The sequence below is a fragment of the Metschnikowia bicuspidata genome (genome assembly GCF_001664035.1).
Source record: "Metschnikowia bicuspidata var. bicuspidata NRRL YB-4993 chromosome Unknown METBIscaffold_2, whole genome shotgun sequence".
NCBI lineage: Eukaryota > Fungi > Ascomycota > Pichiomycetes > Serinales > Metschnikowiaceae > Metschnikowia > Metschnikowia bicuspidata.
The window spans coordinates 1,855,902-1,878,734 of record NW_017387732.1 but is presented as its reverse complement, the minus strand read 5'-3'; the positions used below and the strand labels follow the sequence as shown (position 1 = coordinate 1,878,734).

Sequence of the window (22,833 nt, the reverse complement as noted above, 5' to 3'; positions counted from 1 at the left end):
GTGAAAAATGTATTTTCAACTAGCTTCGGCATTGAAGCGGTCTATGAACTGGCAAACAACCTCCACACACCAAAACTCGCCCGAAGGCTTCACCCAGCCCAAGTGACCTCCAAGATCACTCTCCACCATCGCAAGGCACGGGTTTTTCCGCACCAACCGATCAAAGTCAATGTCGGTGGATACAGTAGGATCGTCTGTGGCATTTAAGGATAGGGTGGGGACGCGGATGTCCCCGACTCTTTGAAGCGGCGACGCCTCTTTATAGTAGTCCCAAGAGCTCTCAAGACCAACCGTCTTGCACGTGAATATGTCGTCCCATTCGTGTGTCTTTTTCGCCAATTTGCCCTTCTTGATGCTGCTGTCATTGAAGATTTCGGGCAAATGCTCTTTCAACTCTTTGGAGTTGCTTTTGATGAGTTTGTTCAAGAACGTGGTGAGACTGGGGTTGAGCATGAACTTTCCCGTCAACGAGCTGCTCACGTGCTTGGCGCTTTCCAGCATATCCCACGGGCATCCGATCAACACGGCAGCTTTCACCAATTTTTGGGCAGCTTCGCCAGCAAAGGCCAAGTAGTTTGCCACGAGGACAGCACCAAACGAAAAGCCGACTGTGTACAACGGGCGGTTGGGGTATCTTTCCTTCAACTCAACAAGCGCTTCTCTGACGTCTTCGTGGGAGAGTCCAGAATAGAGCTTTCCCGTAGTGATTTTGGTTCTGCAGCAACCCCGTGAGTTGACAACAACAAGATCCCATGGGCTTTCTGGCAACTGCTTCAAGTCTTGCGCCAAGTTCCGGATCAAGGGCTCGTGAGACCCGCCAGCCAAACCATGGAAAACCACACATATGGGTCTCTGGTCTGCGGCTTGGTTTCTTTGCACTTGTTTCTCCAATTCCTCCGGGGTGAAAAATCTAGTTCTAGGGTGAAGTTTTGGCGAGCTCTCGGGGATAGTTTCCTCGTAGAGCTTCCGGAACTCCTTCTCGGACTCCGGCCGATCGATGACCCAGTCAAAAGAACATACACCTTGGTCCTGATACTTGAAGATCTCCCTGCCATAATAAACCTGGAACTCGGTTTCAGAGTTGTGCATACCATAGTACAACGTCTGGAGGGATCCGTTGAAGAGAAGGGGATTCAACCATAGCTTTTTGGAGGGATCCAAAATTGGGAGTTTGGACCGAACGAAGTCGGCATACGACGTGGACTGAGCAATCTTAGGCGAGTCCTCGGCACTAGAGGTGTGCACTTTCAAAGAGGAGCGGAATCCCCATTTCCAAAATCCAATGATCGTCATAGGATATAGTTGTTGGTGGCAAAATAAATCGGACAAATCTCACCGGATAGACGTGATGTTTTATGTAGGTCTTCTATGCGGCCCATCTTGATGCCGAGAAGCCGAGAGCCGAAGTCGCGCACCAACAGCTTCTACTTATATCCGGCGTGGTGCCATCGGAGATAAGCAAGAACCACTGGGAAGCACTGCACCACCTGAATATAAAGCGCAAAAATGATAAAATTGTTGTGGCGAAGCACTTTAACCTCAATCTTTCCGAAAAGGCAATATTGGACTTAGTTCTAAAAGACACCGTCTAGTAATAGTAAAATGTAGCTAACTTATGAGAGACATCGACTGTATCGTTCCAACATTAGAAATGACCCACCTAAGTCTCTATGTACTCTTGTGGAGTAGGACAGCTCTTTATCAATTAGTATTGGTTTTGTTGGCAGGTATATTCATCATTGGGCCTGTCTGCTCTAAAGTTCGAATACATGTGATTGTCTACTCCATGGAGGACCTTGAGCTGTTCTCTTTTCTCATCGAAGCCGCATGAAGTTTTGACCGCTCGCTGGACTCACTGTTAGTGACGTGACCACGATCATCCAAATCAACAGATCCGGCGCTTTCAAATAAAGAGACATGCCCCAGTAGAAGACCCAACGTATCAATGACTTGCAGCGGGTTATTCAAATGCGCAGATGCAAGCGTCTTTTTGGCCGCAGGGCCAACAAGCACTGGGTAAACACCGTATGCGCCAGCTTCGTTTTTCGGCAATTCCTTCAAGTGCCATTGTGCTTCAATGTCCTTCAAGGACAGAAACATATCCTCGTCGGTAACGTCGTCTCCCAAACACAACATAAAATCAGGTAATTCGTTGATGGGCGTTGCATCTGGGTCTAGCTTGACCACATGCGGCTCCTGCTTGGCCCCGTGACGGCAAAGCACCAACCGTTTGACAATCTCACCCTTGTTCAAAAATCGTGGTCGTACCTCGACATTAGCTTTGCCATACATCACCTCTACCTCGTACTCTTTTCCAAGCGTGTCCCGAAGCTCGTTTAAACACTTGTCTGCCTGGAACTTCCCGAGCTCAGGATCCGACCGGCGGTAGTGCCAAGTAAGTGCCACTTTCTTTTTTTCGACATTCGACCCAGGGGTTTCTTCGGTGTACCTGCGGAAAACTTCCTCAACTTTTACTTGCCAAGACATGTCCATGGTCTCAGCAAGATTGTACCACTCCAGCCCGCCCACATCTCGCAAGAAGCACCCGTGCTCCGCAGATAAACCGACATTTTTCAGACCCCACCACTTCTCCAAGAACGCCTGGTCCCTACCAGAAATGATCCAGAACTGGTTCTTGGGGTCCTTAGTTAACGCATCAATGATTTTCAAGAGCTTCTGTGAAGGGATGGCCGCGGCCGGGTCTTTCACTATAGGTGTCAACGTTCCATCGTAATCAAATAAAAATAAGCGCCGCTCTGCCTTTTGGTAAGCCTGAAGCAAGCGTGGTCTGTTCAAAGTAGGAGTCAAATGAGTCTCATGTATTTTTGCCGAATGGTCAATGAGATGCTCAAGGAATGTTGAGGTCCAAGATTGGACATTGTTCGACACCACTTTTTTGTAAAGGGTGTCCTGCAAATCAGCTTTTTCATGCTCAGGCATGTGGAGACATTTGTTGATGGTTTTTGCCACGCCCACAGCGTCCCATGGGTTTACCAAGACGGCCTCTTGGAGAACAGATGCAGTACCAGTAAATTCAGACAAAATGAGCGGCGACTTCTTTTGTCTCTGACATGCAACAAACTCTAACGATGTGGTATTCATGCCATCACGCAAGGAAGTCGTGAGGGCCAAGTCAGCCACACGGAGAAGGGCAAGATATTCATCGCGATTAATGCGCAACTGGAAGTGCTGGATGGGTGTGTGGTTGAAGCTTCCATAGCGGGCATTGATCAGGCTCACCAACTCGGAGACCTTCTTCTCGATCTTCCTATCGTTGGAATATCCAGGGGAAGAGACCTGGATTAACACCACTTTTTGGCGCCATTCGGGAAACATGTGAAGAAACATTTCGAAAGCCTGTAATTTCTGGGGAACACCGCGGACTGAGTCCAACCTATCACGGCCAATGATGATCTTCTTACCCGAGTAGCGTTTGCGAAGGGCCCGGACTTTCCGATCAATATCCAAGTCCGAGGAAAAGGCGTCGTGCTCTAGACGTCTCGTGTCAATCCCAATTGGCAACGACTCCACGGAGATAGTGGTGCCGTACGCCAAGACGGAGTTCTTCGTGATCTCGTACCCCATGATACGGGCACAGCAACTCAAAAAGTGACGAGTGAAAGACTCGTTCTGAAATCCGATTTTATCGGCGCCTAGCATGCCGTCAAGTAGCTGCACGCGTTTCGGCAAGCAGCGGAAGTACTCCGAAGATGGAAAGGGTGCGTGCATGTACAAGCCGATGAACGCGTCAGGAAACTCCATGCGCAAGAGCTGGGGCAACAAGAGCAAGTAGTAGTCGTGGATCCAGATGACGTCACCCGGGCGGTAGATGGCCTTGATTTTCTGGAAGTACGCCTCGTTGAACTTGACGTAGTCGTACCAGTCTTGGCCGTCCTCGTAGCCCACGCCCAGCTGGTCCTGGATGTAATGGAAAACAGACCAGATGGTCTTCTCCGCGTACTTGCGCCAGCGGCCCTGGTCTCTCCGAAGCAACCACACCGGGTGCACGTGCTCAGTTTTGGTGGCACGTTGGATCTTCCGCTCGAGATCATCCTTGTCCTCTTCATCCAAGTAGAGCGGGTCGCTCTGGATGTTGTCGGCAGTGAGGTCGCTGGCACGGTTTGTTCTGTTCACAAGCTCGCCCGTCCAGCCCACAATGTGGGTCTCCCAGGACGTTTGCTGCAGCAAAAAGAAAAGAGACAGCGAGAGCGCCAGCTGGCCACGCAAGGGCTCCACGTCCCAGTATTGCTGCTGTGTATCACGATTCAATTTTCTGGTGATCCGTGTCGGAAGAGACGTGACCACATCCAAGATCCGCCCGGATAAATTGAGACTGGCGTCGCCCGCATAGTCGGCCGGCTGCCGCGGTTCCAGATCAGCCGCAAACGCGTGGAGCTCGTCATAGACGGTTTCAGGCGTGGTGTTCATCTAGATAGTAGCGAAAGAAAGAAAGATATTCGTGTGCTCGGGGTGTTGTTTGCTGCGGATGAATGAGTTAAGTTGCGAATATGCTTTAGGTTCGGGCATGGCATGCCGGACCTGCACCCGTACGTCCGGCGCGATTGCGGAGTCTCCTAAAGCAAGGGTGTTTGTGGCCAAAAAAAAAAAACCGAATGGTTAGAAATAGCAGAACCTCTAGCCCCATCAAGGAGAAAAAGATGAACACAGTTCAGGAGTCACCAATTCCCGTGCTTTTCTAAACGTCCTCCGATTTGTGGCATGAAAATAAAAACCAGAGTCTGGAAAGAAACTGGTAGTAGGCGGCAAATCCTCTCTAGGCGCGCGGTGCGGTTGGTATCTCCTTAGCACTGATCGACCCTGTAAGCGCATGTGTCCTTACATGCACTACTGCTGGTGTGGGCTTGCTCGAGCACATAACAGAATGTTCACGTGCATTCAGGGCCTTTCCTGCTTCATTCACAATGCCAGTGATGAAGGACCGAAAAGGTTCTGAAGACTATCGGATAGATATTGATGAACGAAAGCACAAACAGGAAAAATAAGGGCTTTCTATGCTTGTCGCAGCCAAGCGCATTGGAAACTCACTAAGAATCGAGAATCGAGAATCTAGAACTGTATTCCTAAGCACATCCATAATGTATTCTCAGAATGAAACCCAACATGTCTTTGTCAAAGCGAACCTAATTGAGTTTGTTTTAAACCATGTATATATACATATATATATCATGATTACACAATCAGTCCCAAAGTTCAGACGTGCTTTAGATGGGCTGTTACTGATGTACCTCAGCTCCATGGAAGCTACTCAACGCATGGAAGGATACCCGCCTGTATATACTTTCCAAATCTTTGTCCTCGTCTTCGTTAAAGATAGTTTGGACCGCCAAATTGGAGACAAGACGCCAGTGACTACGTTCCACGATGCCATCACTCAACCGACAGACACCGACAGCTTTTGAATTTTTTTTTTTACTTTTGGTATATAAAAACAAATCCAATTACCCATCCAAAAAAAAAACTATAAAATAGTTGATTTGAGAACTAGAACCACTTACCATTATTACTACAAGCAATCAACCTAAGCCTGAGCCTCCTCCGACTTCTTGTACTCCTCATAAGCAGTCAAGGCATCCTCAAAGTGGTTGTTGAACAAGTCATCGTTTTCCAACAAAGCCAAGATCTCTTGGTTGTCCAAGTCCAACATCATACCAGTAATCTTACCAGCAGCCTCGGGCTCTTGAGCCTTTCCAGTAGCGACGATCTTAGGGTACAACTCCTCACCCAAGATTCTCTTGTGCTCGGCCTCTGGGGCAGAAGCAATGATAGCAGCCAAGTCCTTAGAGTGAGCCTTTTGGTTGCGCTGGTTAGGGAAGTAACCTCTCTGTTGGCGACCGTTAGGACCTGGGAAGTCACCGTAGACTGGTGGCATGCCGTAGACTGGGACGGGCTGGCCATTTGGACCAGCTCTAGGCCATTGACCTTGAGGTGGAGGCATCTGACCTCTTGGCATCATCATTTGTGGGTTAGGGCCTGGAAAAGGACCGTTGTTTCTACCGTTACCTTGGAAGAAACCTGGTTGTTGGCCGTAGAACATAGGAGGCATGAACTGACCTGGCATGCCAGAGGCAGCAGCGTTTTGCATTCTCATCTGGTTACGAGCGTGGATTTGTTGCTCCAATTGAGAACGTCTGACGTCCTTACGTTGGGCCAAAGCAACGTACAAAGGCTTGTTCATGACCATGCGCTGGTTCATTTCGGTGATGGCCTTGGTGGCCTCCTCAGGAGTGGAGAAGCAAACGAAACCAAAGCCCTTAGACTTGCCAGCCTCATCAACCATAACCTTAGCAGAGGTGATGGTTCCAAATGGCTTGAACTCCTCTTCCAAAAGCTCGGAGGTGATGGCGTCATCCAAGTTCTTAACGAACAAGTTGACACCCTGGTACTTGGACAACTTCTCCAATCTGGTGGTCTCGTACTGCTTCTTCAATTCCTCAACTCTCTCTCTCTTCTTTTGGGCTCTACCGACGTAGATCTTCTGGCCGTTGATCTCGGTGTCGTTCAACTCCTCAACAGCCTTGACAGCGGCCTTGTGGTCCTCGAAGTTGATGAAACCGAAACCTCTAGACTTGCCCTCAGCATCCTTCTCGAAGTAGAGCGAAGTGATCTTTCCGAAAGGCTCGAACAACTTGGTCAAGTCTTCCTCGGAGTACTCGGAGCCAAAGTTCTTGACGAAAACGTTGGTAAATCTGGCCTTCAACTCCTCCATCTTGTCCTCTCTCTCCTTCTTGGACACGTGCTTGCCGACGTAGACCTCGAGGTCGTTCAAGGACATACCGTTGACGTTCTCAATGGCAGCCTCAGCAGCCTCGGCGGTCTCGTAGTGCACGAAACCAAAGCACTTGGAGCGGCCCATGCTGTCGGTGGCAACCTTACAAGACAAGATACGGCCAAATGCAGAGAAGGTGTCGTGCAAGGCTTTGTTGTCGATGTCCGGGTGCAAGTTCTTGATGAAGATGTTGCCGTCGCCGTTTCTTCTCAAGGATGGGTCACGTTGCGACCACATGATACGGCATGGTCTGCCGTCGACCAAAGAGTAGTTCAATTGCTCCAAGGCCTTGTCGCCATCCTCGTGTTTGAGGAAGTTGACATAACCGTAGCCCAAGCTCTTCTTGGTCACGGCATCACGGCAGATTCTGATGGACGAGACAGGGCCCAAAGGCGAAAAGATCTCGAACAAAAGAGCCTCGTTGACCGAAGGGTTCAATTCTCCAACATACAAAGACGCCGACAGCTCGGAAACAACATCCTCGGTCTCGGCAGATTCCTCCGTGGCCTGTGGGGCAGCAGGGGCGGCATTCTGCTGCTCGACTGGGGCAGCAGCGTCAATGTTCAACTTGTCCAAAGACTGGGTGATTTGGTCAGCAGACATGATGGGCGGGTAAAAAAGGGATTTTTTTAGTTTTTTGGGGTTTTACTAATTTTTTTTGTTTTTTTTTTGGACGGCTTTTCAAGTATCAGAAGGGCTTAGAACAGGCCGGGCGAGTTTCTGATGCAAGGAAAAGGTATGGATTTGCTGTCGGGGAGATTTCTCTGAAGAAGAAAACTACTAGTATGGGGAAAAAATTTTTTCTTCTCACAAACACCCGCTGTCTGTGCCTGTGTGCAGGATGTGGTATTCGAGATCCTCATGAAGAGGTGCCACGTGACTCGATGGGCTCAGCGTGCCGGGGCATGCGTGATAATTCGAATGCTTTGAGTTGTGATTCTGAAACAGTGGTGGAGAGCGGGAGCTGCGGTGAACGGGAACAGAGGAAGTATTCCGGAAATACCGAACATCTAAAAATCCTGTAATCATGAAAATCTCAAAAATTGTCAAAACCACGAATGTGCCGAACATCGCAGCCCTGGACCAGTTGCACCCAAATTAACGCTGTAGCTCTTAACACCACGTCGTTTCGCCCAAGTTGTCTTATGTCCTTGGTATATGGTTTTCCCTCCTTGTGAAATTGCCTCTGCTCTGTTTTGTATTTCTGGTCAAATCTTTCACAATCCACTTCACGCCCGGCAAATGGGCAATGGCTCCAACTGAGCAGGGCATTTTTGGCAGATATACCAAAGATACTCACGATCACCAGTTTTCCGTTCTTGGACTTGTCACCTAATAGAAGAATGTTGGATCTTTCTTAGAAAGACAAAACAATATGCCCCATCTTCCGCTTTGTCCCTTTCTTGAAAAGCTTCACTTGACTAGACACAACAGCTAAATGAAAACCTTATTTCTCTTTAGTTTCCGTAAGCAACCCAACTTTGGGTGGAGCGATTTTATCAAGAAATGTTGAGTCTGCCTCCCACTATTCTTATCTGTTGCGATCTGGGCTGTAGAAGCCATATTGTGTCCCCGCGTCGCTATTATTAACGCGGTGTGATGGACACGAGCGCGAGGTTTTCTGCTTCATGTTCTTACCTTCGTAGATTTGGGCGAGAACCTGCCTTGCTTACAAATCAGTCATATATATATGCGGGCGCTGTGGATAGTCCTGACAAGCAGAAGCTCGGTCACACTGGAAACGTGACGCCTCGAATAAAAGTGACGGTTGTAATGAGAAAGACGGCTCGAATAAAAGTGACGGCCCTAATAAAAGAGACAGGCACAATCCTGAGCCGTGTGCAGCAAAAGAAGCAGACCATCGGCCCGGGTGCCGTCTGCCCCGTGGTTTCAGAGTAGGCACAGCTCCAGCAAATACAGGCACACCCCGAGCGCCGAAATCAAACTGCAACGTGGACCGGGATATAGGACCAATAACGAAATTGATACATGTAGAGTTTTGCGCGGACCACCAAGACCACCGCACCCCGCGCACTTTGCAGAAGTCACTGGGCCACGCCAAAACCACTGCCTTACCGCTCCAGAATTTTGCCCAGACTCAGAGGACATTTCGCTGACTCCGATTTGCTTCGATTCGCTTCCAATAGTCTAAACCGGTCACCCAAACCTGCGTCTAGGCCATTTTTCCCGAAAGATAAGACTGGGTATCCAGACGCGTGGTTTCAGTATCAGATTTCTTAATTCAAGTATGTACGGTACTTAGGATCCTTAGAATACTACTATTCTCTAAACCAAACCCTCAAAGACGAAGGAAGAACGGGACATAACTTTCCCTGCACGGAAGTTTTTCCCCTTGCCACGTGAGAGGTGACTACAGGGCGGATACCACGTGACAAATTGCATGGAGCGCAGGGTGGGCCATGTCTTCGTAAAAACAACCCAGTGACCACGGGCCATGCAGTGCAACCAGGGCCAGTGCAACGGCGCCAGTCTCCTGATGTGTCTCTGCTTGCACGCCGAGGAAAGGCGTTGCTGGAAGCTGGCCGCGAGCGGGTGCTCCGTCAAGATCGTGCAGAGGGGGTATCGGCCAAGTGGTGGTAGGTTGCAGGCTCAGCGGGAGTCATTAGTTGGTTTTTGCGAAAGATACTATGTGGCTCCGAAGAAAGGCGAGCAACTTAAGGTGCTATATATTATATTTCTTGATTCGTGGTGCATGATGTAAAGAGCGACAGCCTCGACGCACAAATGTCTAGTAGATTGAATATCCACTACGATGGAACGTGCCAAGATAAACGGGGGCCGGCAAACGAGCCATGTCACTTAGATATAACTCTCACCTGATTCGTAGTTCATATGGCATAACTCACACCCATTGCAAAACCTCCACCTAGTCCCGCCTTCTAATTTGCACCCACTAAATATCTCAATTTTTATCCACTATGAAACCTTAGCAACGGTATCTTTCGCAGTGGCGCCCATGTAAATGTCAAGCCATATAAGAACAGGCCTACGGCAATCTATCTTCTTGGAGGGACTCCGGCCGACGAACAAATGGATGCACCACGTACTACGTTGATACGGCGCTGCAAAGAACATGGGCCGAAAATACAGACATGTTAGACGCTTTCAACGCCCTAGGCTTTTCAGTCCAGATTACCCAAGGATATACACATAGACATGTGGGCCGGTACCATCTGACGTCTCTAGAATTAGCCCGAAACCAGCATGTTCCACCTCTACGCGAAATTGCTTTACTGGGAGCAAAAATCACAGGCTTATTGGCATCTACAAAGTGGGTCTGTTTGGTGTTCTTGGGGCCTTTCGACCTTTTAATTGCAACCTTTTTACAACAGTTCTTGAGCTTCGAGTTTTAAACCAAATATTCGGGAGTTTTTTGAATTACAATACCTGAATTTTTTTATTGATGGCTGATGTACTATAACAGAAGCATCAAAAGAAGAAATTCAGTACATCAGTTTTTGCGAAGATATATATGCCATTTTCCATACGTATATTTAGCTGGGACTTCCAAAGCCGCTTACACGTGCTTGATAATAAAAGTTTGCAGTTTTCAAAATTTGTAATTTTCATGGGCCATTAAATACGTAGCAACAATTCTATATGTTGTCCCTCTTCATAAGCAAAGTGAATTGACAGTTTATTTTTGTCCAAATAGTTTGAAGTAGATTTGAGAAGTAGGTTTGATTTGACTTGTATTATTTTGCATTGAAATATTGCGAGATGCTGTTTTAGATTCATGTTGTTATGTCACCTACTCCCGTCTCTGACACCGCTATTATTAGTCTGCCTTTTGAGGATAAATTGCAGATGGTCAACCATGATTCGATTTGTTATGTTTTATTCTTATTTTTTACCCAAACTTTTGAACAATGAATATTCAGAAATTTCGCTAGACTTTCATCCATTGGATTGGCCATTATCTGTGTATGAATTCCTATAAGAAGCCCCGCATGTGACAAATCGATTTGTGTCATAACATTTTCTTCTATTATGGTCTAAATCAGTCTTGTTGTAAATATTCCTGCGACATGGACAATCAGATGTTTTTTTGCGATACCAGTAAATCTTATTTCTCTTTCTGTATATTACCAAGCACTATTTGGTTCTTGGGTAACCGAAAAAGACTTTTGCCAAACTAGTGATCGTTAATATCGCTTTTGTAGTAAAGAAGACAGTTAGGTGACGTATTAAAAATTGCTAGAATGTTTACTATCGAAGCAGGAAATTCTGATACCAGTCAAGTTGGGTTAGATGATATCAAAGATTTTGGAGATATACGCATGGGTTGCAGCCGCATATGATGATAAAGAGATATTCAAACAATTTTTCCCAGACTATTTTGACCATGTTGTTTGAGCGTATGTCTCAGCTACAAGATCCTAACAAGCTGCTTTAATCCCATGAAGTCACTTATAATGATACTGTCGGTAAATTATCATGTAATTGAGGATTATGTCGAGCAAGGACCCGAAGAAGGGGCATGCCCACGAAGAGCACGTTAATGATACATGTCCGCACTATTTTAATGGCACATTTCAAACACGTTTAGAAAACAAATACTCCAGTAATGTCGTTCAGTAAATCATGCCAATAGAGCATAATATTTCAGAGAATTTCAGTTTGGATCATGTCTGTAGAGAGCATTCCAGTGAGGAGGGTGTCAATATTGAGCATGCTAGTAAAGTGCAGGCGAAAGGTCCTGAACCTAAGAGTCACGGGGTTTGGGACAGGAAAGTGCCGATTGCCCTGGCCGCCAATTCGTGCGCTGTACTTTTGCGGGTTAATGAGATAGCGAGCGGGCTTGTATATGGAAGAGATTGGAGCAGGAGGCCGTTTTCGGCACATCGCAGAACCGGAGGAGGCAATTAAACAAAGAAGTAGAGAAAGGGGGATGGCGAGCAGGGCAGGCCCTAGAGTGAATGATTGGGATGAAGACATGGTGCTCAGCATTGTGTTTGGCAAACGACTCTGGCTGACTTCTGCGAGATGTGCCGTCCCTGACTTCATTGTAGTATCTGCTGCTCGTGAACCTTTTCTAGCCAGGACTGTAATGGCTGGCGTTTTAAAAAGCATTATTTGTGGCGAGTTCAACAGACTGCCATTTATATGCGAGACACATTTTGGTCTCATCACGGTCGACCGTTTCGGGGCTTTGAATGTAAACCATAATCATGATGTCAGCTAAAAGTATGCACTTCGTTGCCCCGCATTATCACGGAAAGGCTGTGACACTGTTTCTGAGCTTTTTCGTATGTTCTTGCATAAGTAGACAAAGGAATGGTCTTGAGATGGTAAATTCAGTAGATTTATACAACTAAAACCTACGTGACGATCTTCGGCTGGAACATGAGCCCCAATCCTTGACAAATGCATCAAGTACTGATATCCATCTGATGCATTGAGTCTTGTTCTTCGCCAAGTGTAGTAACTGATAATCATCATCTGATAATCAACAAGCATTTGGTGTGTGCATCTGCAGTGTAGCGATGTCTAACTATTCCCTTATACATATGCTATCTCAGGGTTGAACCCACGGTCAGCATAGGCCTCCTAGTGTGTTTGGACCCCTGTAATGCGTTGATTTTCCTGTGTAATTGCTGTTCATTTCTTACTTTTACAATCATGCAGCTCTTGAATACTTCGATCACTTCTGGCAATTCTGTAAATAGTCGCAGGTATTGGTTTCTACTGCAAACTATTGCTTAATTCTTCGAAAAGAGAGAAATTCACCACACCCAAAAATGTGGTAGAAAATAAGCTGCATCATACTTAACAGATGTTGTCCCCTGGGTGCAGCGAATGTGTTCTTCTAATCAATTGTTTAGTATTCTCACCTTCAAAACGATATGTTAGAGCCTCAAAAATTTTCACCTGGCCTTCGAGAAGAGTCTTTCATGTTTCTCATTGTACCCTTGTTCCTCCTCTGGAAAAGCGAGGTAATGTCTGCGCCTCTCCTCCTTTGACTTTCTTCAGTTTCTTTTGCGAGGTCAGAATATGGACCGATCTTTTTTCAATTCAAATTGACCACCGTGTTCGTAAAAAAATGCCGTACACATCGGGTTTCTTCTGCGTGAGATTTTCAAAAATGTCGTTTGTGGCTGAAATCTGTTCCTAAACAACCATGTCATTTATTACGGGAGTTGTAACTTTCTACGAAATCGCGCAGTTATAAGTTCATTCGTTTCTTTTTTTTTCTGTACTTTGCAAGCTCTCCGGGTAATAAGAAATACTTGGGGATTGATCATGGGTTTTCAAAAGAAACCTCAAAAGAGTAAATTTATCTCCACCAGATGTGTCTGGAGTATATCTCATTTTCCTGAGCGAGACATTTACTTTGACTTTTTCGCCATTTACAAGGTCAATAACATCTACATCTGCTTTTATTATTCAAAAAAATTCATCATTGTTCCTTATGTTCTGTTCAGCATTTCTTGAATTGAACGATACTTTCTTTGTGACGCTCGTTCATCGTCTAGCAAGTTCGACATCTTTAACCATCTCCAGCAGTCAAGATGACAAAACTTGAGATTTTTAGTCATTTCATGGGAGTTAATACAGACTGCTATGCATTTACTTGTATAAAGCGGGTTTCGACTCTATGTATTCCGCTCTGAATATCAAGTTTTTAAATGCTTTGTCGACGTTGGGATCAAATGAAAACAGTATGAAAGAAAAAGTTAAGTTGGATTTAACTTGCGGTTAATAAGTATTAAACGTGAAATAATACAGAATTACGATATATTTTATGTGAATACTTTGTTTTTTAAATAAAATGTTGTTGAATGCGCATATCTTACTGAAAGGACTCAGGTACCTTTTTTTGCAATTTGAGCAAATTTTTACTTGAAACATACATAACCACACAAGTTTAGCGTTGCGGATAATTCTTCCGCTAATGAAAGCTCAATGTTGCAATGGATGACAGTAATATCCAAATCACGTTAAGCTACTTAGTACGCTTAGTGGCTTTTCAATTTTCTGTTGTACAAGTTTGAATCTTGGTCTCATTGTCAACTTAGAATAAATGAATTTAAATATTTGTACCGAAGACCTTAATTGAGTTAGTTGGTAGAACCAAAGCTCTGATGTGTTCATTCACATCGCGGTCATGCCAAAGATACTGATCACATTAGGAATTAGGCGGAATAAGTCAAGCAACAAATTTCTATAAACAAATCAAATTGTTTTATTTTAGCAGGCATATTCAAGTGCGTATTCGACTTGGCCTAATACTTATTGCTTCAACTGATGTGTGGAGTAAAACTCTTCAATCAACAATAATCATTTGGTAGCTTTTGTGATTGACATACTAAGCAGACATTCCAAATTGGACCTTCAGTGCCAGATCAAGCAGTAATTAACTAACTCTCTTTTCGAAAAGAATAATCATTCGATGAAGAAGGAAACTTCAAGTGGGAATAATTCATAGGGTGTGAAATAACAGTAGGTTGCAGAGTAGTTGCTAGAGAACATTTACCTCATACCATTGCTGAGGCTGTAGAAAATGCTCAGCATGAAAAAATGAAAAAAACCCAAAAGCATCATTTATCAAGCAATTATAAATGAAAAAACAAATTAAAAAAATCGCTCTTACTGGGCTAATTCGTGCGATGATTAGCTATCAAAAACATAAAGATGATACGCTCTAGTATACTGTTCTGTTGACAACGTCCTCATCGCCTGTCTTGTACGAGAAGATCCGTTGCAAGCATGACACTCTCTATTCTCTGCATACGGTCCCGTTAAAAGCTCATATGTCTCCTTGAAATAGTATGGGCCATATTTCTCTTGGGCGTCTACTTCAATACTAGCAATTTTTGGGGTCCCCCGATGATGCAGTAATGTGGTCTCTGGGCTTCACGGGCCCCACGCCCTTAGATGTTCCTGTGAATATCAAGTCACCCTTCTCTAGTGTCATTATTTATGACGTATGACTCAAAATCTTGTGAATTGCAAAGATCATCAGGCTAGCTATGTCATCCTGCTTGGTCTCTTCGTTAACTTTATGATACAATCGCACGTTGTAGGGATCTGGGATATTCTCCTTGGGGATAAATTCCGACCAAGGCAAAAAGGTGTCGAACCCTTTCCCAATTAACCACGGCAAACCCTTTTTTTGCCTCGTCTTGCACGTTCCACGCAATCGTGTCGATCGAAAGTGCATATCCATCAATTTCCTCCAGCGCATCTTCAGGCGAAAAATCCTTCGGCTGGTTTCTCAAGTCTTTTCCAAGAATCACGGCAAGTTCCACATCGTGGTGCACGATTGTGCCAAAGGGCACTGAAACTGGCCCAGAGCCTGGCTTCAAAATTGACGAAGAAGGCTTCAAGAAGAAGAAGAAGAGCTGTTGTCGGGTGCAACTGTTCAGCTCTTTTGTAAGCAGCATAATTGCGCCCAATGCAAAAAATCTTTCGGGAATTATCAACGTATTTCAATGGGCATCTTTGCAAATATTGCTATTTTCTTGATCTCTAGATGTGCACGAGATACCAATTCTTAGATGTAGGAAATATCTGCCCTAAATCTTGGGGAAGGTTACGATACATTACGAGACTGCGGAGAAGTCGAAGAAGTTATGGCACGTATAAACGACGAGCCGGTCGATTCCGTTGAATTTCCGTGAATTTGGTTTGTTCTTGCAAAATTATGTGATATTAATTTTAAAGAGTCTCAGTTGAATGGAAGTTTTTTGTCAAATTTAACTAATTCTACAAGTGTATCACGAACAACCATAGAAATGTATTCATTGAAAAAAACTTAGAGCCAATATGTTGAAACATGACTGTTGATGACGACACGTAGAGTCCTTTGGATGTTGTGAGCATTCACACAATAAAATGCTGAAAGAAAACACAGTTTCGAGCACGCACCACAAATATTGACATACATGACATTCTACATTCTGGTGATACTAGTGTGTTGTGGCGGCAGACAGGAGACATTCTCGGCTACGACACCGAAGCGGGCGTTTTCCGTCCCTAGGGAAAAGCAAAATCCTTGCTTTAAATAAAATTTCTTCAATGATCCGGAATTGCGCTGAGTACTCTATTACTTATATGGATAAATACGAAGATCTCGTAGACTGACCTCAGAAATGTTTGTCATTATGCACTCTTTGACAGAGTACATGCAATAAGACACACATTGCATGTTCGCAACTTCCAAAATGTAGTTTTGATCTTCTTTTTTACAATGTAATGATCAAAAAAGATTTATTGGAGACATCATAGATACACACACTTTAAAAAAATGTAGACTATGAATTTATGAGTTTTTAGTATGATTTCAAATTGGTATCAGTTACACTAAATACACCCATCAAGTATCAGGGCAAAAGCAACCCCACAGGTGATACTTGTATCACATTATGGCTAGTATTAACCCTTTTGCGTGACAAAAAACCGTGTCAAGCTTTCTTGATTCACTATTAGTAGAGCTACTTGATTCAGGACACACTTAAAGAAAGTCTAATAAATTTTTCATTTAATTTCAAACAAACAAGGTTTCTTCAGTCAACTTATACAGAGTCTCTACTTATATTTGGGGTTTTTGGTTGAAGAATGGGGCAGAAAAAACTAAATTCCAAGTTCTGCTTTGTCCACCGTCCATATCGTTCTGGTAATCAAATTGAGGATTGGAAAAATAGTTCCACGCTGACTTCGGGTCGAAAAAGACCCGATTAGAATTCAAGATTCCAGCCCATTGGCTAGTAATGCTCAATTTTCCTAGGATTTCGTCCCATTCCTTCTGGGCGAAGCTTGCACTTCTCACCAGCCCAAGAGCAGGTGTGAGTGGTAACATTTGAATTCCATTAATAAACTCAGGATTGCTGCCAAACCAGGTTTCGTAAGCCAACTTTGCTTCAAAGAGTAAACCAGACACTCTATTTTTCAACATGGTAGGAGCCACAACCTTGTTGTCGTCCTGATAGAGGAAGTAAAGATTAAAGGATGCTTTTTGAATACTCAACATCAAATTTCCTCTTGCCTCCATAGCCTCGTCTCCAATAACCTGGCCCCACATTTTCATCGCGTAAGAAAAATTGACGTCCTCAGAAGTTGACTGAAGACTTTTCCCGTCCCTCATATTAGTTATACCATGAGCCCATGAATGACCTTGAAAAATGTCGAACAGTCTGAACACGGGGAAAAACGAATCCTCTTCAGATGGATTGGCCACATCTCTAACAAAAGTGTTAATGAAATCTTTGTTTTCTGAAACCCAATTTCCTCCAAATTTCTTGTCAATTTTCCCAACAACTGCTGCTGCATGAATGTAGTAGGAGTAATCATGGTTGTGGTTGTTGTACAACCCATTTCCAAAATCTATGTTGATGTTTCCAGGGTCAACTTCCCCATTTTTAACGTTTCTAAAAGCACTTTTTGACGTGACACCCCCGAATTTTGTGTCGTAAAAAAAGCCTCTTTCACCTTTCCTTTCCCTGAATGTTTTAAAAAATCCCTTCATCGATTTCAAGACAGCCTTAGTCAAAACTTCATCATTGAGAAATTCATCAACCACATACAAAAGGTGTGCAAATTTGTCAAGAACTTTTCCCACAAAATAATGGTTCCCCATATTCAAGACTGTTTGTTCAATATCCACACCTTCAAGTTCTTCTCTAGCAGTTTTACGAATAAGTTCCATTTGTTCTTTCGTGTACTCGAGTTTTTCATTATTTCTCAAGTAAGGCAACCACTGAACCTTATTGTCAACTTTATGAGAAAAAAGGAGCTCATTAGATAAATACCCTTGCATTGTCCCTTTTGTCGTCGTTAGCCGATAAATCAGTTGTGCTCGCTCGTTCATTTGCTCATCAAACAATTCAATATGATGCGGTAACGCGAAGATATGGGCTTCCCAATTTCAGAGGATCCTTCTGTCTCATATTGGATCTTGTAGTTGACTGTTTCACAATTCACGTCCCCAGAAAATTTTGTACCCGTGACATACATTCCGGCAGTTTGTTGGTATACTTTTTCTGTCTCTGTACCATCTTCAGATGAAGTAATTGCGATCTGAATGATAAGACCGTCGACAGCTTTGGAACCTTCAACGAAGTGAATGGCTCCTTCTTTGTTTTTAGATAGTTCAAATGTCTCATCGGTATTTGGGAGGGTCACTGATATCAACCATGTCTCTGAGTTTCCCCCCTCGGCTCGATAAAACTGAGTATTACCGGGCTTTTCTGAGAAACGAAATTTTTCAAATGTCAGAATCCCTTCTCTGCCTTGAATTTTTGGAATCAAGTCCCCATGGTACACAGCTGTAACAACTCCCATACCCTCGACCAAAGGAAATGCAATATATCTCTTGAAATCAGACTCAGAAGAAATCTTAGCCTCAGCTGATAATGATTTCATGTCTGATATCCTTAAATGACAACTGTCTTCTTTGATGGAAGTTGCCCCAATAAAAATACCAGCTCTATGGGGCGGGTTGTAGTAAAACTTATTTGTACCACGCTGTGCACCCGCGCCGCTATATTTTCTCTCCCTGATGTCGACGTTTTGAATTCCCATTCCAAAAAAGTCTTGTTTTTCCCAGTAAACAATGTATGGGTAAGTGTAAACTGGTCCTGTCTGATCTCCCATAAACATGTTGGTGTAGAACTTGTTTGTTTGAAAAGGAATTGATTGAGAAACACCTGGAGGAAGATTTATTGGATGTTCTTTGGATTCAAAAAATGTGGTGGGGTCAGCATATTCAATTCTTTCAAATAAATCATTGTATGAAATACACAGAGGTCTTGATGTGAACCTTAAGATTTGATCTGTCAGTGAAGGCATGTGGGAAGAGCTTGCGCTAGATTCTCTAGAGCTGACACTGGATACCTCAAGGCTTGCATCGGAAGTGACAGAGCTAGATTGTCCTCTTTCAGAGCGATGAGACTTCGATCTATCTGTAATAGATTTATTCCACATTGATGAAAATGGGATGCTGGTGTTGGATACTAAGTTTTCAGTGACACTCGCTCCCTCATACACAGAAGAAAAACCGAATTCCGTCGCAGTCTGTGAGGCAGAAGACAATTCGTTGATAGTAATTTCATCCGGGCCATGCAAGACTGTGAGATGTATAATTGGATTTTCCATTGTCCCATTCACTGATGCTACACCACTCTCGTAACTTGCGGACATAGTGGGGGCACCCGAAAAAATTGTTTCCGTGGAAGCGTTTTTAACATTCGCATAGATGCTCAAAGCAATATCACCTTCCGAAACAGGGGTAAACTCATTCGTCTCTTGTGGAAACATGTTGCTGTATGTAGAAGTCCTCATTTCAGCCAGATGTCTATTCGATTTCATCGTATTGAAAACACTAGGACTACTGTAAACAGTCAGCTTTCTGCTTTCAGAATCAGCTGCTTGTCTCGCTTCATATTCACTTGTCAAGTGGATATCGATTGAGTTTTGATCAGAGCTTTTGGAACTAATTGGAAGACAATGAAGAGGAATTTTGCGTGACTTGGGGATAATAGGTCGGATGCTGGTAGGCGCTGAATCCTCAATCACTTCTCTCCCGACAACTTGAGCGAAAGCTTTTCCGTTGAAAAAAAGGTACAAGAATAAAACAATGTAATTGGGCTGACATCTTTAGGGCAAAAACGATGTTTCTCTCTGCGTTCTTTGGCCCTGTCGTCTGATTCACTTTAAAGATAAGAGGTCGCCAGTCTTGACATTTATAGAAAAACAATTCCGGCAAACCTGGATTTCTGGTCGACCTAAAATTGCCATTGTGGCTCTATTGTTTTACAAGACTGCAGCGCACGAGCTGCAAAAGGCTTTGTGCTATTTGAAGTTTCAAAGGTTTTTTTTTTGATTATTTTTTTTCTTGTTTGTCGCAGTATGTAAGTTACATTTGAACACCCCAATACAAAAGGATAGCGTCGTTGGCCAATAGTCTTAATTCTTTGGAACACTCTAAAGTCCGAACCGTGCACACCTGTTCGTTCTTTCTGTTCTCATCGCTAAAAGGCTCAGCGCATGAATATGATGAGTAAGCAATCGCATTAATCCCATCATGTACATACAGTTCCGATGCATGGATCCTGTAAAGCGTAATGGCATAAATGTCTGTGCAGTGTCCTGGAGTATATATACAGTCCATCCCAAATTGGTGGGACCAATAACTTGAGCAGCTGCGCCACATTCCATTTTTGTTTTGATTTTGCGGAATGTAACGATAGAAAAATGTTTAGTTTGGGACCAAACCTTCTGTGATTAGAATACTATGCTCGAAATACCGAACGGGATGTTTTTTTTGTGGCTGAAAACTCCAATACTAGTTGTATTCCCACACTGCAATAGATCCCAAGGGAGAAACAAACAACGTCCTGAATATAACATAGCAATTCTAGACGCATGATTGTGCACAATTTATCTATCAGCCACCGCGGGGTATGGGTCGCTGAATAACTCAAGTTCTAGTCGCAGTGTCAAATCCAATTAAGGGAACTGGCTTCAGCACTTCTGTTGAGATAGATGACCCAATCACCAGTATGGTGGTTGGAACACGTACTCAAAGGCGAAGACACTCTCGCAGTGGTCTGCTAAATCTGACATGAAAAGCTTTTCCTGTCTCCTTTTCTTCCTTCTTCAAGGGAAACTCCTCTTCATAGATCTATATCTTATGTAAGGTCCCTGGTATCAGCTTGACACTGATGGTCCTTGTAAGCTCATATATAGCTATTTGTACCTCCATTAGTGTGAGTTCTGTCAGATATCATTCTAGACAACTCATAGAATATTCTCTCGAGTTCTACAGGTTCCGTTCACGTGACCTCGGGATAAAGTGTATAAAGGTGGAATAGAACTCCTGTAGATTTCTAGAGAAACCAATGATCAAGTAGTAATACATAGCCCCTATGTCCCGTGAAGTCCCTAACATCTAAATCGATTCTTACGTTACCAAATGACAACTCCTAGTCAGGACACTTCCATCCCTAAAGTGGAAGACCCCTATGTCCTGATGAAAGGTGCATTAGAAGACATCGAGACCGACTTCTCTCCGATGGCTCTTCTGATATCACCACTAGTTCACATGTTTTCACCACCCCATACGAACCTTAGTCCGCAAAAGCCTACTAGGACTGTCTACAACATTGACCAAGGCTCTAAGCAGGCCTAGAGTTTCAATGCGCGCTTCACGCAGGGTAAAGAACTCTTTGCAGCAGTACACGCAGGTTAACAATTGGGATAGTCACGCCTTTACCTGTGCGCAATCCAGCCGTGTCATGCCATGTAAATGGGCTTGGATCAGTCTCTATTCGTCCAGTATACAAATCTTTCTATGATCTATACTTACTCATCAATCAGCATATGCGCATGGTCCAAAAGCATGTCACAACTTGCAAAAATCTAATGGGAAGTTGTGCTCTTCTATCTAAAGCCTAAATCGCTTTCGTAGTCTCAACAAGCTTTTGTAACCAAGTCACAATCCCCATGAATCAGCACGCTTCGTACGGAGATGCCAGTTTCCGTTTAGGATATGTCAAATCTCCTCCGTGCCCTCGTGCGCGCCTGGCCCCAAAACTTACACTAGCTGAGTCCGGAGCAGTACACCTTATATACGCCGCAGCCATCCATCCAGGCTTCCCCGCCCACGGCGTAACCGTATATGCCTCCTGTCATGGACTCGGCGTCCGCGGGGCTTCAAACTTACTGCAACAGCTTGTTTCTTGAATGTTTCTTTTTCCCAGGCTGACGGCCGCGTCATGGGCACGTGCCTCGACCCCAAAAAAAAGCATGATCTGTGACATTTTTTTCCTCTTTTAGCTTTTCTTAGCCCTGGCCGTCTATATATACAATACAAGTCAGTCTACTGAAACTGTGTGCCAGAGTAGAGTGTATTGTGGATGAACTATTTTCGAAAGAAACATCATATGATAGGGTGTCACTGGAGAAATGTAAAACCCCACCACTAACGAAAAACTATGAAGAAAACCCTTTAATAGATCGCAACACTGACTCAGGTCTATTTATACGGCTTTTAGCACCTTTGTGCTTTAATCACACCCATTGTGGGTGCATCAAATTTGACCTTGTCTAAAGTTTATATTCTTTGAGTGGCCATCAGGTATGTTGATAATTAGAAATACTATTATAATTTTTCAGCAAGTTCGAAAGACTCCTGCTCATAACCAATCTCAGCCACTTGAATAGATTTAACTAAATGTCATCGTCGCATAGGATATGTTTTCCGTAGGGCCCGTAACCATAGTTCATTTGACAAGGCGGCAAGACGTACATTTGTCTTTGCCTTCTGGCCCCTAAGCCAATAAACCCTGTAAACGACTTTAACATTTTTATTTTTTTTTTGTAGATTCATCTGATCAAAGGAACAAAACTATATAAATAATATTCATAAAAAAACCTTCAAATAGTTCCTAGCTACGTACCAAATGTCGAAACTCGGCCCGTTCCCTTCCGTTAGTCACGGCCTGGAAGGTCCTCTTGGCCCGTATCTGTTTACGCATTGGATATTACATTATTGGCAACTAGAATAAGTCTCCCGAGTAGTCGCTTCAACTCAGATGGTTGTAGCGAACTTAAGGAGCCCACTTCCTGTAACTCGCCACGCCTTCTGGTGCAGACCTTGAAAATCGTGGTGACGAACCAATTTAATTTTGTTAAGTTCTCCAATGAGTTGTCGGCTGGGGCCTTGAGACCTCTTTGCTGTACATTCTCCCACTCGCATTCTTGAGACCGATAATATGCAGTGAATAACAGTTCCATGCTTCAGAAACATCACTATGGGCCGGTTTAGTCTTTTTATGTAGTCGTATTTCTACCCCTAACTTTAAGCAATTTTCAGAAATCCTCTCGGTGGCCAAGCTGGCTAAGGCGCGAGACTGTAATTTCAACTGTAATCTTGAGATCGGGTGTTCGACTCACCCCCGGGAGATTTCTTTTTGCATTTTGGAAAAGAGCAGAAAGCTGCTTATCACCACATCAAATACTTTCCAGCTTTATTGTCCTTTGTCAACCAGTCTTAAATCTTCGCTGCATAAGGTAGTCGAGAG

General features: G+C 44.0%; 6 protein-coding genes and 1 non-coding gene across 7 annotated transcripts; 1 reads left to right on the top strand and 6 right to left on the bottom strand.

Annotated features, from left to right (window-relative positions):
- Positions 1–15: 15 nt before the first annotated feature.
- On the bottom strand, positions 16–1,293 carry EHT1 (medium-chain fatty acid ethyl ester synthase/esterase; the record flags this gene model as incomplete). Its single annotated transcript, XM_018853941.1, has 1 exon — positions 16–1,293. The coding sequence occupies one exon, from the start codon at positions 1,291–1,293 to the stop codon at positions 16–18; it is 1,278 nt and encodes a 425-aa protein (XP_018712903.1).
- Positions 1,294–1,779: 486 nt separating this feature from the next.
- TPS2 (trehalose-phosphatase) lies at positions 1,780–4,876 on the bottom strand (the record flags this gene model as incomplete). The annotated part of the gene is made up of 2 exons (XM_018858773.1): positions 1,780–4,359; positions 4,841–4,876. The coding sequence occupies 2 exons, from the start codon at positions 4,874–4,876 to the stop codon at positions 1,780–1,782; spliced, it is 2,616 nt and encodes an 871-aa protein (XP_018712902.1).
- A 545-nt stretch (positions 4,877–5,421) lies between these two features.
- Positions 5,422–7,407, bottom strand: METBIDRAFT_31305 (polyadenylate-binding protein). Its single transcript, XM_018855827.1, has one exon. It carries the CDS (start codon positions 7,388–7,390, stop codon positions 5,540–5,542), a length of 1,851 nt encoding a protein of 616 aa, XP_018712901.1. The 5' UTR covers positions 7,391–7,407; the 3' UTR covers positions 5,422–5,539.
- Positions 7,408–11,413: 4,006 nt separating this feature from the next.
- On the bottom strand, positions 11,414–11,746 carry METBIDRAFT_82362 (uncharacterized protein; the record flags this gene model as incomplete). Its single annotated transcript, XM_018859220.1, has 1 exon — positions 11,414–11,746. The coding sequence occupies one exon, from the start codon at positions 11,744–11,746 to the stop codon at positions 11,414–11,416; it is 333 nt and encodes a 110-aa protein (XP_018712900.1).
- A 2,655-nt stretch (positions 11,747–14,401) lies between these two features.
- Positions 14,402–15,195, bottom strand: METBIDRAFT_86981 (fumarylacetoacetate hydrolase family protein; the record flags this gene model as incomplete). The annotated part of the gene is made up of 3 exons (XM_018859272.1): positions 14,402–14,716; positions 14,744–14,918; positions 14,941–15,195. 3 exons carry the CDS (start codon positions 15,193–15,195, stop codon positions 14,616–14,618), a joined length of 531 nt encoding a protein of 176 aa, XP_018712899.1. The 3' UTR covers positions 14,402–14,615.
- A 1,148-nt stretch (positions 15,196–16,343) lies between these two features.
- On the bottom strand, positions 16,344–18,172 carry METBIDRAFT_77810 (glucan endo-1,3-beta-D-glucosidase; the record flags this gene model as incomplete). The annotated part of the gene is made up of 2 exons (XM_018858772.1): positions 16,344–17,572; positions 17,653–18,172. 2 exons carry the CDS (start codon positions 18,170–18,172, stop codon positions 16,344–16,346), a joined length of 1,749 nt encoding a protein of 582 aa, XP_018712898.1.
- A 4,458-nt stretch (positions 18,173–22,630) lies between these two features.
- METBIDRAFT_t107 lies at positions 22,631–22,715 on the top strand. Its single transcript has one exon. It is a non-coding gene; the product is annotated as a tRNA-Tyr (tRNA).
- The last annotated feature ends 118 nt before the right edge of the window (positions 22,716–22,833 follow it).

Excerpts from the sequence above, each read along its gene's own strand:
- METBIDRAFT_31305 (XM_018855827.1), bottom strand. The coding sequence starts at position 7,390 with ATGTCTGCTGACCAAATCACCCAGTCTTTGGACAAGTTGAACATTGAC.